This window comes from Pseudorasbora parva, chromosome 11, assembly GCF_024679245.1.
Source record: "Pseudorasbora parva isolate DD20220531a chromosome 11, ASM2467924v1, whole genome shotgun sequence".
NCBI classification, from domain to species: Eukaryota; Metazoa; Chordata; class Actinopteri; order Cypriniformes; family Gobionidae; genus Pseudorasbora; species Pseudorasbora parva.
Window position 1 is genome coordinate 3,596,642 of NC_090182.1, and position 14,391 is coordinate 3,611,032.

Consider the following 14,391-nt stretch of genomic DNA (forward strand, 5'->3'; position numbering starts at 1 on the left):
GGTTCAGCATTTGCATTTTTGTAAAGTCCAACTGTCAAAGTAAGTCTATGGGACTTTTCCAAGTTTAAATTAACATTTTTAGGAAAACCGCAGACCGGATCAGTGTGAAGATCTGAGTTTGGTGTAGAGAGCTTGAAGAGTCTAGATAGTAGGAGCATTTAGAAATTTTAGTCCAAGAATAAAAAGCTTAAATAGTACAGAAGATCAAAGTCAACTTTGTCAAACCAAGCTTGTCATGTGACTGAGTGTGGGCCCTCAGACTAGGGCCGGCTCATGTGGAGAGCACAGTCCACTCTCAGAGGGCCCGGCACGGCCAGTGCTGCTCAGGAGTCACTAAAACAGCCAAACCTGAGGAGCACAGACGGCCGCTCCTTACTGTCCCAGCAGAGTAACACTAGCTCAGGCACGGGCTGGCCTGCACAGCTGACTACCGCTGGGTCCACAAACACACACAGAAGACACACACTCACCTCAAAACACACGGCACACACACTCACCTCAGAGATACAGCAGCTCTGGCTTCATCTGGGGTCAACGCCGCATTCAGACACCTAAAATAAACACCAATATACACACAGAGTGTAAAGTAATGAATATACTTTACTCATTACATATTGCTCCAAGAACACATTAATATGCAAATTAGAGACGATGTTGGATGCATTTAATGGGAAAACCCATATATGACCAATTTACCCACATAATGCATGAAGTAAAATTGTATTTTAATACATTATATTGTATCTTTCATAATATAGTTGAGAATCATCTTTGTTTTTAACCAAACTCAATATAAAAAACACAAACTTGATTGGTGAATGAGAAAAAAAAAAAGAGTCTACACGGTTTATTTATTAAACTACCGAGTGCCGGTGTCCACTTACATAGAATAACATGAATAAAATAAATCTTTAAAAATATTTCCATTAGTTTCTAATGCTTTAAACAATGTAATGACGTGAAAAATATACTTAAGTCAAAAGACTTGGAGATTAAACCTTTTTCCCGCTTTAAAGTACTGAGGAAAAACCACGTGCTACGGAATCCCGCGCGCTCCCGCTAGCAGCACACGCATTTTGAAGCGTCATCGACTAAACTGTCCCTCGTCACTTATGTAACCCTACATATTGTACTCAATTCGTTGTTTTAGTCAGATTTACCTTCTTGTAGCAATCTGCCTTCCTCATCTTCATGAGTTCTGTCTCTCTTCCACCTCGACATCGCAGAATGAGGGAACGCACTGAAGAACGCGTCGCCATTTATAGCGCTGCTCCACACCACCACCGAAGAAGAGCGAGCGTGACGTTACGCGGTGACGTTTGATTCGCGAACGAATCGCTCGCTTTAATGAACCGATTCATTCGAATCGATTCGCAAATTCCAAGCTTTTTTAAAAATATATATTTTCGGACACAGATCCGTTTCTAAGCACTCATAGTCTCTGCATCAACACTAGTAATCGTTCAATTACATTTGAACATTTGCAGAATTAATTAACAGTCGACGGTAACTATTTGATGTCTTGCCTGCAGCATACATGGGGGCTATTTGATTTACTAAATCCACCTATATTGTGGGAAATTCCTGCATGTAAAGTGCTGATTGCCACAAAGTTAACTATTAACCTAATGAAATGTCAAACACTGACTCTAGATCAGTATTCACTCTGTCCAGCTGTATTGTTTGGTTAAATGATTGTGTATTAATGATGTTCAGTCTCACGGTATAAACCCATCGCTGCTATTAAAGATTTTTCTTTAAATCAATAGCTAAACAAAATAAACAGAAAACCGTACCTGAGTTCTCTTTCATGCCGTATGCCTAACGCTTATTTAGATCTGCTTCTCTTTCTCCCAAACTTTAAAATTAGACACTTAAATTATTTTATACATTTCTCACGTCTGTGCTTCAAGTATTGTGAGACGGCAGAACATCCTTGTTTTCTTTATTTAACAAAAAGACAAACTTTTTGTCGTATTTTAGGCTGCAAAAAAATAAATAAAAAATAATAATAATAATATTAATAATAATAATAATTGTATTACACACGGTTGAAACCAATTAATGGTAAGCTTCCGTATTATACAATGAATAACCATAATCTAAACTTACATTTTACCGTAAATGTTATGGGGATTTTTTTACAGTGAACTCTTAGGTCGGCCTCTTGTATTGAGCCGTTGATTCAGGGAACAGTGATTATTTAACACACACTCCACTCCAAACGCCGTCTTCATTTCAAAAATACATTTAGTTTATTAAACACAGCCAAGCATTTCTAAATTCAGTTCATATTTCAAGAAATTAAAATCCAAGCCAAAATAACAAAGTGCTCAAAAAACTGTACTCACCCTGCCCCAGATTATTTTTATGCTTTTTTTTTTTTAATTTATGAAAGTTGTAGTTTTCTGACCCATGCTTGAGACGGTCACACCACAGGACAATTCTGAGATTGGGCTCAAAAATGTAAAGAATCAAAAAGACAAAGCAGTTTTTATAACAACAGGTCCATAAGACAAATAAATGTTTAACCATTTACTGCATTTTAAATTATGACAATACTAATTATATTCATTTGTATCACATCACATCAATAACCCATTAATCTGGAAGCAGAATCAGATTTAACTGTGATTTTCTGCTGTAATAATCAGTTTAACTGGTAAGATCCTCAGAGGGGAAGTTGTGCAGCGATTATATAAGAATGGAAAGACAGTCTCAGTGAAGGACGTCCTGAATGTGAGTAAATGTGTGTTAGTTACAGGATCAGAGAATGACACTGTTCCTCTGTCATAGTCCAGCTGAACTCTCACACGCTGAAGCTTCACTTTAACAGGAAAGACAGTGCCGGGTTTATCTGGGGATTTAGAGCAGTATTTGCTGTTCACGTACCCCACAAACCAGACATTAGACTTGAAGAAACCCAGTCCCTTCCTCTGGTTTGATGCTGTGGTTATTCCAAGAGTCCAGCCTGTACTGTCACCGACCTCCACATCCCAGCAGTGTGTTCCTGAGTTAAAGCCCTCAGATCCCAGGACACATGGATACCAGTCAAACCTCTCTGGATTATCAGGAAGTGTTTTATCTTCATCACTGACCGACACACACACACTGGTCAGATCAGACGAGAGTGTGAGACGAGGATGTGCTGTGTTTGGATCAAGAGTCAACGGAGCTGCAAAGAGAAGAACATCAGATTACAGGATGAAATATGATCAGAAATATAAATATAAAACACATATAAAGACTTTCTATAAATCCTGCTATCATGACAAATATTATTATTATTAATATAAAAGTTTTTGTTATTACCTTAAATATATATTAAATTATTATGGGATCTCCTTCAGTGCTTTCAGAATCTTTTCTTATTTAAATTATTTTGTTTCTATATTTTTCAGATATATTTCTATAGACAGCATATTTATTAATCAAAAATGTATTATTTTATTCATCAAAATAAACAGAAACATGTTCAAACTTTGCTAAAGTGATTGTTTTGAACAGGTATTAAATAAAATATTATTTTAGCTAAAGTATTTGTATTAATACTGTGCCTTTTGCCCCATGTGTGGCCCTCGTCACCTCATACATTTGACATATTTTTAATAAAGTAAACCACTTTTATGATTTATTTTCACACAAAATCTGTTTCTCCATAAATGTTCAATACAAACCTGTATATTTTTCTGTATATCATACACTAAAGGAAAGAGATCATAAATCCTGCTATCATGACAATGGTCTGTCAGTTTCTGTCAGAATGGATCGAGGCTTCAGGTTTAATATCATATTCAATAAACACTATTGTATCCTAATACATAAGCAGAGACCATGAGGAACAGACTTCTGTAGTCATTATGAGTTCACTGTATGATCTGATGATCTTCTGAAATACAGTTCAGATTCACTCAGAAACTCGAGTGATTATTAAATATATTTCTATCAGATGTTAATGTTGTGTGTGTTTCTATCTGAAGGATGTTTTGCGCTGGTGTCAGATCTGCTGAGACTCACTGTGTTGGACAGTTTCCAGCATCTTCTTCCAGACTCTGGACCGCAGGTTACCCAGATAACGGGACACATCAATCAAAGCTCCAGAACTCATCCGTGGATCCGGCTGTGGGATCTGGACTCTGGAGGAACATTCAGGAGTCAGAACTGCAGTGAATTTGAGTTCAGATCCACTGAGAGAAGAGATACGAGCAGCTCACTCACCTTTCCATTGAGGCGTTAAAGTTCTGGAAAATATAGAGTTTGAAAACATGTTAATATCTTATCAAACACTCTCATTGTCAGTGAGGCTCAAGTTGTTTTATGCTCAAAGAATGAAGCCAGATTGATTGGTCACCTTTAGAAACGAGACGTCATTGGCATTCATCATCTCCTCCATGTCTCTGATTGTGTGTGAAAGAGCTGAGATGTGTGTGTTCATCTCCTCCAGCTTCTCCTTCATCCTCTGCTTCTTCTGCTCCTCTTCCTCCCTCAGTGCAGTGATTGTAGCTTCTTCTTCGTCTCTGAGAAACTGATGAAGCTTCTCAAACTCTTCTTCAATCTGACGCTCTGTGTGCTCAGCTTGAGACTGAAATCACATCACATTCACTTCAGTCAGCTCTGTGTGTACACACACTCCACTAACGTCAATAATAAACTGTGTGTGTGTTGAGTGTTTAACACTTTACACATCCTCACCTCGATGTGTTGGATTTTTTTATCACACTTTCCTTTCATTTCTTCTCCATGTTTGAGCTTGTTTTGTAAGGACGTCAGCGCTGTATTAAATTCCTCCTACAGGTTAAGATGAAAATCTGTGAAACTGATGAAGCTTTAAGAGGTTTAAACATTGTGTGTTTGGATGTTTTTATTGTTATATTAATATTTTTATGCTGAATGTGTTAATCTCAGAAGCATTTGTGCCTGAAAATGGCAGGACATATATCTTTAAATGATTTAACTGCAAATGATGAACATCAAGAAATCACCAAACAAATGTGTTTTTTGCAATGGCCAATTCTTAATTATTATATCTATACAGTTGTAAATGTGTGGTTGTACAAATGCAAATACAGGAACTGAAAGTACACTATATTGCCAAAAGTTTAGTGACGCCTGCCTTTACATGAACTTTAATGACACCCCATTGTTAATCCGTAGGGTTTAATATGGAGTCGGCCCACCCTTTGCAGCTCTAAGAGCTTCAGCTCTTCTGGGAAGGCTTTCCTCAAGGTTTAGGAGTGTGTTTATGGGGATTTTTGCCCATTCTTCTAGAAGCTCATTTGTGGGGTCAGGCACTGATGTTTGACGAGAAGGCCTGGCTCTCAGTCTCCGCTCTAATTCATCCCGAAGCTGTTCTATCGGGTTGAGCTCAGGACTCTGTGCAGGCCAGTCAAGTTCCTCCACACCAAACTCCTCATCCATGTCTTTATGGACCGACGCTTTGTGCACTGGAGCGCAGTCATGCTGGGACAGGAAGGGGCCGTCCCCAAACTCTTCCCACAAATTCGGGCATGAAATTGTCTTGATATGCTGAAGCATTAAGAATTCCTTTCACTGGAACTAAGAGGCCAAGCCCAACCCCTGAAAAACAACCCCACACCATAACCCCCCTCCACCAAACTTTACACTTGACACAATGCAGTCAGGCGAGTCCTGTTCTCCTGGCGATCACCAAACCCAGACTCGTCCATGGGATTGTCAGACTGAAGCGTGATTGGTCGCTCAGAGAACACGTCTCACTTCTCGTCCAGTGGCGGCTGCTTTACTTCACTGCATACTACGCTTTGCATTGGTCTTGGTGATGTAAGACTTGGATGAGCTGCTCGGCCATGGAAACCCATTCCATGAAGCTCTTTACGCTGTTCTTGAGCTCATCTGAAGGCCACAGAAGTCTGGAGGTCTGGAGCTGTTGACTCTGGAGGGGCGTCCCAATACTTTTGGCAATATAGTGCATGTTAGTATCAAACACTTTTGGTGTGTCTTGTAATAAATCATATATTGTTATTGAAAAAAATATTAATAACCCATAACATATCTATATTTTTCCAAACATGTTTTGTGCCGAACATCAGAGCAGTCGAAGCTTAGTGGAGAATTTTATATCAGTAGTGTAGGATCCCCTATGAAACAGGCCTTGTTCCAAAACCAGGCATCACATTCCAGACCTCCCAAGGGCTTATCCTACTCCACCATTAGCAAACCATAAAAATTAATAATTTGCATTTGGAGGGAAACAACACCTTTTATCACCACCAATCTGCTTTATCTCAAACCAATACAACAACAGTGATCATGTGACTTGTTTTTCCCCTTTGTTCCACGGATTATCATCTAGCAGAACTAAACCCCCCCCCCCCCCTGAAACCTCAGACATAAATTCAGGGTCTTGCCACCACAGAGACCCGCTAAAAGCTTTTCTGAGACCCAAACTCACTCTAGACATGATACAGACATCCCTCCTTTCTCTAACAGCACATTCCAGAGACCCTTTTTGAAACTCACACGAAGATCTCGTACCAATCAGACACAAAGACTAAAACCCTGAGATTCAATAACATGAAGTAATTCCCAATCGAAATTCGTCATACACTATATGTATTATGTATGTGTACATAGCCTGTGTGTTTTATATCGTCAAACCGTTGGGTATACCTATTCGGGCATGTTTGTCTTCGTCCGGGTCGTAACAAGGAACGACCATATTAGGCCACAAATGTATACCAAAGTATGATGTGTATTCTCCTATAACCTGTGTTGTTTGGCTAAATGACCAACGTTTACCACATATAAATATTTAGTATCTCCTACCCCAGCCATGAGAAATATATGCTATTTGATATCGGTGTAACGGATAAAAGATTTCCATCCTCATGATGCAAGGTAAACATGAGTAAAATGTACTAGAGTTACGCTATGGAAGTTAGATCCTTAAAACATTTAAACAAACTCATGAAGAATATCAACACGTGTTTGAGATGACGTCACATTATAATGATATGTACGAACAGGAGACAGGGGCGGGAGAAACGCCCACCACAATGTCCGATTGGCCTGAGAAACTTTCGGGGATGGACTCCAAGACATGTTTAAAACCAAGGATCAATCATGAATGCTTTGCTTCTTGTCTTCAACTTGTTGTTCAACAAGTTTACCGCGTGCCTTGCAGCAACCCAGGCTGCTCTAACCCGCGCTGGCCTTGTCACCTATCTGCCTACATGGGCCGCCACACTCAGAGCTACCAAGAGCTCTTCCAGAAACTTCATTCCACTCTGTAGTAAACCTCGCTGACGAAACTTCCTCCCGGAAACGCACCCAGCCGGTACTCCCTGGGACGCAGTGTAAGCCCGTCGCATAGCAACGCTGACGCTCGTTCCAGTGACCAGGAAACGGCACGTGTGGCTTCATCAGGCGAAGCCACTCATCCACTGAATGAACTCAAACGCCTTCCCTCGCAAACAACGTTATCGGCTGGTCAACCAATCAACACCGCAGCAACCTCATCCAGAGGAAGAACGCACCCCAGGAACAAGCAAACGCAAGTACAATACTTCATTGTGGTTGAGCTGGTGAAACTCTGTCTAGCAGACAAGCTACGATTAAGTTGCTAGAGTGTTGATTCTCGCAGGTGACGGCTGGGAAAGTGTATAACATGCCATATCTCTTTTCAGTATGAAAGTATATTCTTGTGTGTGTCAGTAGTTTAGTGTTGTGTGTATTAGACTAGATAAATAAATCTTGTTTTCAGTTTTCATCTATACAGGTCTCTTGTGCTTTGTGTCCGTAAGTTACTGCCTCAAACTGTATGACCCTTGTTACCTAAGCTCACAAACAGTGAACGTAAAAGTTAATGATATTATTGCCGTTGGCCACGGGTAGTATCATGAGTCGAAATTGATAAAATACGGTAAATTCAACATATCGGCGGACGAATAGTTGACAGAGCAGTAAATATTAATTTTGAATTATTGTTTATATAAGGTCGGTTTCCTTTCACTGTAATTCAATACCCCTTTTGAGTTATTTGATTCGAATCAATTCCTACAGTAGTAAGTCGTGGAGATTTAGTCTGAGCAAAAGTAAATAGGCTACTAATGTATTCTACACACAAATAGTACTGTGTGTTTATCACTGTATTTAGCATGAAATGAGGGACATTTGTCTTACCTTGTAAGATGAAACCACTTCACTGATGGGTCTGAATGTGTGTTTGGCGTGTTTCTCTGAGTCTCTGCACACTAAACACACAGGCTGTTTGTCCTCCAGACAGAAGAGTTTGAGTTTCTCACTGTGTAAACTGCAGATCTCCTCAGACTTTGATGAACGCCTCTCATTTCTCTCCTTTATCAATGATTCACACAAGTTTTTTAACTCTAGATTAACTGGAGGATCACCTCTTGATGATCTTCTCCTGCAGACGGGACACTTCTGAGTTTCCTGAGTTTTCCAGAACTGTTGCAGACACTCTTTACAAATACTGTGACTACAGGACAGAAAAACAGGAACCTTGAAGATTTCAAGGCAAATAGGACAAGTAGGATCTTCAGCAGATTTTGAATCCATTTCCTTGTCTTGTAAAATATCCAATAATCTACAATTTACTTTAAATTTCTAAACTTTGCTTTGAAAAGTTAACAATTACAATCAAAATCTAATTCAGAGATACACAACAATCCTAATAAAATGTGTCCTCTGTTCTTCACCTACTCGTTTTAGTTTTCAGTAAAAATGAAAGGGAGAAATAATAAGACCAGTCACTTCCTGATAGGTTTTGTAAGAGGGAGTTTCTGGGGTTACATAAACCACTAAAACTAGTCTTACAAGTTAGACATCTTTTGTTCTTTAAGACTGTTCTTAACTTTAAGTCAGTTACATAAAATTGTACATTAGCAACTCCAGCTGTAGTGCTCATGATATCCACTAGGGGGCTCTCCTCCTGACTCTTGGGTCTTATCAGGGACTACATTACCCATGACCCACTGCCTGGACTCATTATGATTATATTCAGCTGTCTGTCTCATTCCCTTGTTAAAGCTTGGAACATACTCAGCAACAACAAAGAAATTTGTTCGTTTTCTCGAGGTGGCGAGAACAAGAACATGGTTTGTTCCATAATTTACGAGAAAAGAAGGTGCCGATCATCTGCGTTTCTCTGCATTAACCCCGACCGCTTTAAATGTCTGACCAATCACACAATAGTTCTTGGACGCCTGCAAGAAAAGGGTTCTGCTCAGACGATGTGTCGAGAACAAGTTGAGAAAACTCCCAACCGTGACGTCGTTTTGTTCTCGCAGCTCTGGGAGCGAGAACTGTTTTTCTCTGTTCTTGTGGAGTATGTTGTAGTCTTAACTCTGCCTATGCTTTCAACATTTCTCTTTCATACCCTGTGGAGAAATCATGTGTGTCCACTCACAGGTGTCGTGCTGTGAACTCTGACACTATTGAGGATTGTTGTGTTTAATGAGCTCGCCTCTTCTAACTTGTGTTATGAAAGTTCACCTTCGCACTTGTGTGTGGAAGAGCTACTCTCTTCTTTAACCTCTGCATGCTCCAATATCTTAGACTCTATTGCTCCTCTGAAGACCAGGGGCCGTATTCACAAAACATTTGATCTTACCACTAAGAGTTCTCCTAAATGGCAATAAAAGTTCTTATTTACGAGTTCTCTTAAAACCCATTCACAAAGCTGATGAGAGCAACTTTTACTAAAGAATAGAGAGAAGTCTTAAGCTAAGAGTAAAGGCAGCAACATACTTCGCAAGAACAGAGAAAAAAGTTCTCTCTCCCAGAGCTGCAAGAACAAAAGGACGTCATGGTTTGGGAGTTTTCGCAGTTTGTTCTCGACACATCGTCTGAGCAGAACCTTTTTCTAGCTGGTGTCCGAACTATTGTGTGATTGGTCAGACATTTAAAGTGGGCGTGGTTAAAGCGGAGAAACGCTGATGATCGGCACCTACTTTTCTCGTGAAGAATGAATGTACTGGCCAGAACGAACTTTGTTCTTGTTCTTGCCACCTTGAGAAAATGAACAAATTTCTTTGTTCTTGCAAGGTATGTTCCAAGCTTAAGGGTGGGGTTGATGCCCCTGATGTAGCTCTAACAGTCTCCGGGCTGCCTCACGGCCACTGACTGGATGGTCAAATACTTGTTGAATAGTATCTGTGAACACTTTTAGATCAGAGCAGATGGGGGACTGCTGTCTCCAGAGATTTGAGGCCCAATCCAGTGCACGATCACACAACAAGGAGATAATGTATGCAATCTTAGCCCTCTCAGAAGCAAACATGGCTGGTTGGAGTTCGAAGATGAGTGACACTTGAGTAAGGAAACCCTTGCAGGCACCAGGCCTCCCATCGTAGTGCTGAGGGGTTGGAATCTTTGGTCCTTGGGGCATTGGGGCAGTTAATGGTGGGGTCTCTGGTGCTGGTAGTACCACAGGTTCTTGAGGAAAGTGTACCTGTAGTTGTTGCAGTGACTCCCCAATCTGGTTCACAGCCTCTGTCAATCTCTGGAGCTGTGTCTCATGTGTTCCAAGCAAAACTCCCTATTTGCTAATGACTCCATGAATCTGTTCAGTATCTGCCAGGTCCATATCTTGTTTGGCTCAGTCTTGCTGTCAGGTCCGGATTCGAACCCAGACTGTGTTGCTGGAAACCCAAGGATCTAACCACTGCGCTATTGGGTGGTGAGGATCTGTTTGGCAGATAATAACAGGACGCAGTTATAAAAGTAAATAGAACAAGTCTTTACTTAGTATTCTTGAGACAACACAAAGGATCCAGCCTCAGAGCTAAGTAGAGGAAGGCCCAAATCCACACTGGATTTTGCAGGTAACAGAGTCCAAAAACATAAAACAAAGATTACCAGAGACGTTGGTCAAAAGGGTCTAAGCAAAGTCTTTAGGGGTAGTCTGAATGAGTAAACACAAAGGCATAGGCTAGACAAGAGAACTTCAAGACTGAGCAAAGGTACAAGCAAATGCAAGTCTTTAAATATACAATTGTTAACCCTCTAACAAGCTAGGCACAGGTGATTTCATTGAACTGATAATGAACAGTGAACTAGGAAGATGTGGAAGGTCTTGTGCTCTCAGTTTCAATCTGCTGGACAGACCGTTGTGTGACACAAATAGGATCTTCAACAGATTGTGAATCCATTTCCTCGTCTTGTAAAGGTTAATCTACAATTTACTTTAAATTTCTAAACTTTGCTTTGAAAAGTTAACAATTACAATAAAAATCTAATTCAGAAATACACAAAAATCCTAATAAAATGTGTCCTTCTCTGTTATTCACTGACTCGTTTTAGTTTTCAGTAAAAATTAAAGGGAGAAATAATAAGACCAGTCACTTCCTGATAGGTTTTGTAAGAGGGAGTTTCTGGGGTTACATAAACCACTAAAACTAGTCTTACAAGTTAGTCATCTTTTTTCCTTTAAGACTGTTCATAACTTTAAGTCAGTTACATAAAATTGTACATTAGCAACTCCAGCTGTAGTGCTCATGATCTCCACTGGGGGGCTCTCCTCCTGACTCGTGTCTTATCATGGACTACATTACCCATAACCCACTGCCTGGACTCATTATGATTATATTCAGCTGTTTGTCTCATTCCCTTGTTAACCCTTGAAATACTCTGCAAGAACAAAGAAATTAGTTCGTTTTCTTGAGGTGGCGAGAACAAGAACAAAGTTCGTTCCATAATTTACGAGAAAAGAATGTGCCGATCGTCTGTGTTTCTCCGCATTAACCCCGTCCACTTTAAATGTCCTGGGAGTGAGAACTTTTTTTGCTGTTCTTGTGGAGTATGTTGTAGCCTGAAAGCTTAGTTCTTTCAAAAAATATATGTGCTCATTAATGTATATTTACTTCTTTCAAGTAATAAAGTATTCTTGTAAGTTTATAATATGCCATTAAAAAAACATACGGGTGAGGTGTTCGAATGCCGGTCGCCATGTTGCCTAGTGTTGTAGTACTCGAGATCGGTCTTGGTCTCGAGACCACTTTTTAAAGGTCTTGGTCTCGTCTCGGTATCGACCGCATTTTTACTCGGTCTCGTCTCGGTCTCGGGTGAAGATGACTCGGGATTTTGTCTCAAGACCGGTCAAGACCACAGCTGAAGGCAAATAAGGAGCAGAGAACTCCACCCTGCGCGCACTCTCTCTGTATTCAAAATAAGCAGATAAGCTCTCTCTGATACTTCACATATTAAGCTAAATCAAAAGTTCAGAAAACCGAATCTATGTTGAACGTTGCGCGTTCGGACTTCGGACAACTGTTTTGAAGTACCGCTCGGTGTGAATTGCGCTCAAAAAACGTTTGACCAGCTAAACAGCTGACATAAATCATACATTAAATAAACAGGAAACAATTTCTATCCAGTTATGAAGTGTTTTCTGTGTGACAAACCTTCCGCGATGTTCTAACAGCCGTGATTCACACACAACGGGTCTGCTAATGTCCGATTCACGACCAAATGACTCATTTGAACCGAATCATTCTAACGACGGTAATAAGAACTGATCTGTTCAACAATGAACTGAACGAATCAGTTTAATCATTTACTCAGAAATGAGAACACAAGTGCGCTTACCCAATTTAGCAAGAGTGGAGAGTAAGAATTATTAGTTTTAACTATCTACAGTATTTCAGCTTATGTATGTTGAATGTGTAGTAAAAAAAATAGTCTACAATCATTTAGTTTAGACTGGAGTGAGGTGAAAACAGAACAAAGTTGTTTTTTTAGCTAACTGATCATTTTATTAAATTGTATATGGCAGAAAATGTGGCTATTTGTTAACTGTTAATGCTATTTCTAATATTGATATGATTATATACCAAAACAATTCAACCTGTTGGAACAAAAGAAACATCAAGATAAGAGATCATACATAATATTATTATCTTATGTGAGATATAACATAAGATAATAAAAAAATTATTGTTTCGTTGCATTTTTATTTTAAATTGTGTGTGTGTGTGTGTGTGTGTGTGTGTGTGTGTGTGTGTGTGTGTGTGTGTGCGTGTGTGTGTAGGTCTATCAGCCACCACCAAAGACCATTTTTGACCCAGGAAAAACCCTGCACATTTGAGATATTTGTTAAATCAAACTGAAGTTAATCAAAAAATGCAAGTACAGGATTTCTTTTCCTTGTTGTTGCACAATAAAGCTGCACAATAACATTTTCAAATTGTAAATGAAAAATATGTACATATATAAAATAATTTGCTTAAGCAGCATACTAATGCATATCTGTATGATACATATTCCACCTCCTGTTATTCACATTCATTTAAGACATAATGGACTGTGTCTGAGATTAATACCTCATCCAGATTAGCATTTTTAGGGAACTTTGAGTTTTAAAATGGGAGTGAGCGCTTTTCACAAAACAAATCTCTAGAAGAAATATAGAAGAAAAAGATTAATTCCCACAAAGCTGCAATGCCTTTTGATTATTTGATCAAAACTTCTCTCATGGTACACTTACACACCCACACATACGAGAGAAGTGCCAATCATATGCATATTCCACATTTTATCATAAGTGTGGGGACTTCCACTGGTCTTGGTCTTGACTCGGTCTCGGCCTGTCTTGGTCTTGACTCGGTCTCGGCCCTTCAAAGTCTTGGTCTTGTCTTGGTCTCGGCCCTTCAAAGTCTTGGTCTTGTCTTGGTCTCGGTTTAGGTGGTCTTGACTACAACACTAATGTTGCCCCTCCATCTTGAAAGTACATTAGCCAAAGAGGGACATACCCATAAATTCAAGCTTCGCCTTTCACGTTTTAACACTCGATGGCACCATGTCGAATGTGAAGAGGGGGATTGCCGTGTTAATCTTGGACTAAATCGGCCACCATAGGAGTTAAAACGAAATCAGAATTGAGAGGAACAAAAACTAATATTCACTGGATGTCAGAAGAGACATGGTCCCTAATGTCGCTCTCTCTAGAGGTTTTTTGACACATTCTGAGGGGAATACTGGGTCAGTTAGCAAACACGGGGCAGCAGTGGCTCAGTGGTTCATGTAGGTTGTCTACAAACCAGAAGGTTGGTGGTTCAATCCCCGGTTCCACCTGACATACGTGTCTGACCAAGTGTCGAAGTGTCCATGAGCAAGACACCTAACCCCAGCTGCTCCCGACAAGCTGGATGGCGCCTTACATGGCTGACGTCGCCGTCGGTGTATGAATGGGTGAATGTGAGGCAAAAATGTAAAGCGCTTTGGATAAAAGCGCTATATAAATGCAGTCCATTCAACACAGCGTTTTATCTTGTGTTTCCATACGCAGTACGAGGAACCTCTCGATAGGGAACGTACTCAGTTACTTTTCGTCGAGTCTGCGCCAGACATGGGCCAGGGCATCCCTGCGTTTGGAGAAAAATATTGGGCAGTGAA

At 40.1% G+C, this 14,391-nt stretch overlaps 1 protein-coding gene and 1 non-coding gene across 2 annotated transcripts; both read right to left on the bottom strand.

The window, feature by feature from the left end:
• Nucleotides 1-244: 244 nt before the first annotated feature.
• Nucleotides 245-438, bottom strand: LOC137093334 (small nucleolar RNA SNORA74). Its single transcript, XR_010908433.1, has one exon. It is a non-coding gene; the product is annotated as a small nucleolar RNA SNORA74 (small nucleolar RNA).
• A 2,186-nt stretch (nucleotides 439-2,624) lies between these two features.
• LOC137092529 (zinc-binding protein A33-like) lies at nucleotides 2,625-8,556 on the bottom strand. Its single transcript, XM_067456805.1, has 6 exons — nucleotides 8,161-8,556; nucleotides 4,693-4,788; nucleotides 4,352-4,582; nucleotides 4,219-4,241; nucleotides 4,018-4,136; nucleotides 2,625-3,175 (listed from the first exon to the last, which is right to left on the bottom strand). Exons 1-6 carry the CDS (start codon nucleotides 8,554-8,556, stop codon nucleotides 2,625-2,627), a joined length of 1,416 nt encoding a protein of 471 aa, XP_067312906.1.
• Between the last annotated feature and the right edge of the window lie 5,835 nt (nucleotides 8,557-14,391).

Bases quoted from the DNA above. Each gene is read 5' to 3' on its own strand.
- LOC137092529 (XM_067456805.1), bottom strand. From the start codon at position 8,556: ATGGATTCAAAATCTGCTGAAGATCCTACTTGTCCTATTTGCCTTGAA. The intron at 4,242-4,351 runs GTGACCAATCAA...TATATTTTCCAG, and splicing joins ATGACGTCTCGTTTCTAAAG to AACTTTAACGCCTCAATGGA. The intron at 3,176-4,017 runs GTGAGTCTCAGC...TTCTCTTTGCAG, and splicing joins GCTGGAAACTGTCCAACACA to CTCCGTTGACTCTTGATCCA.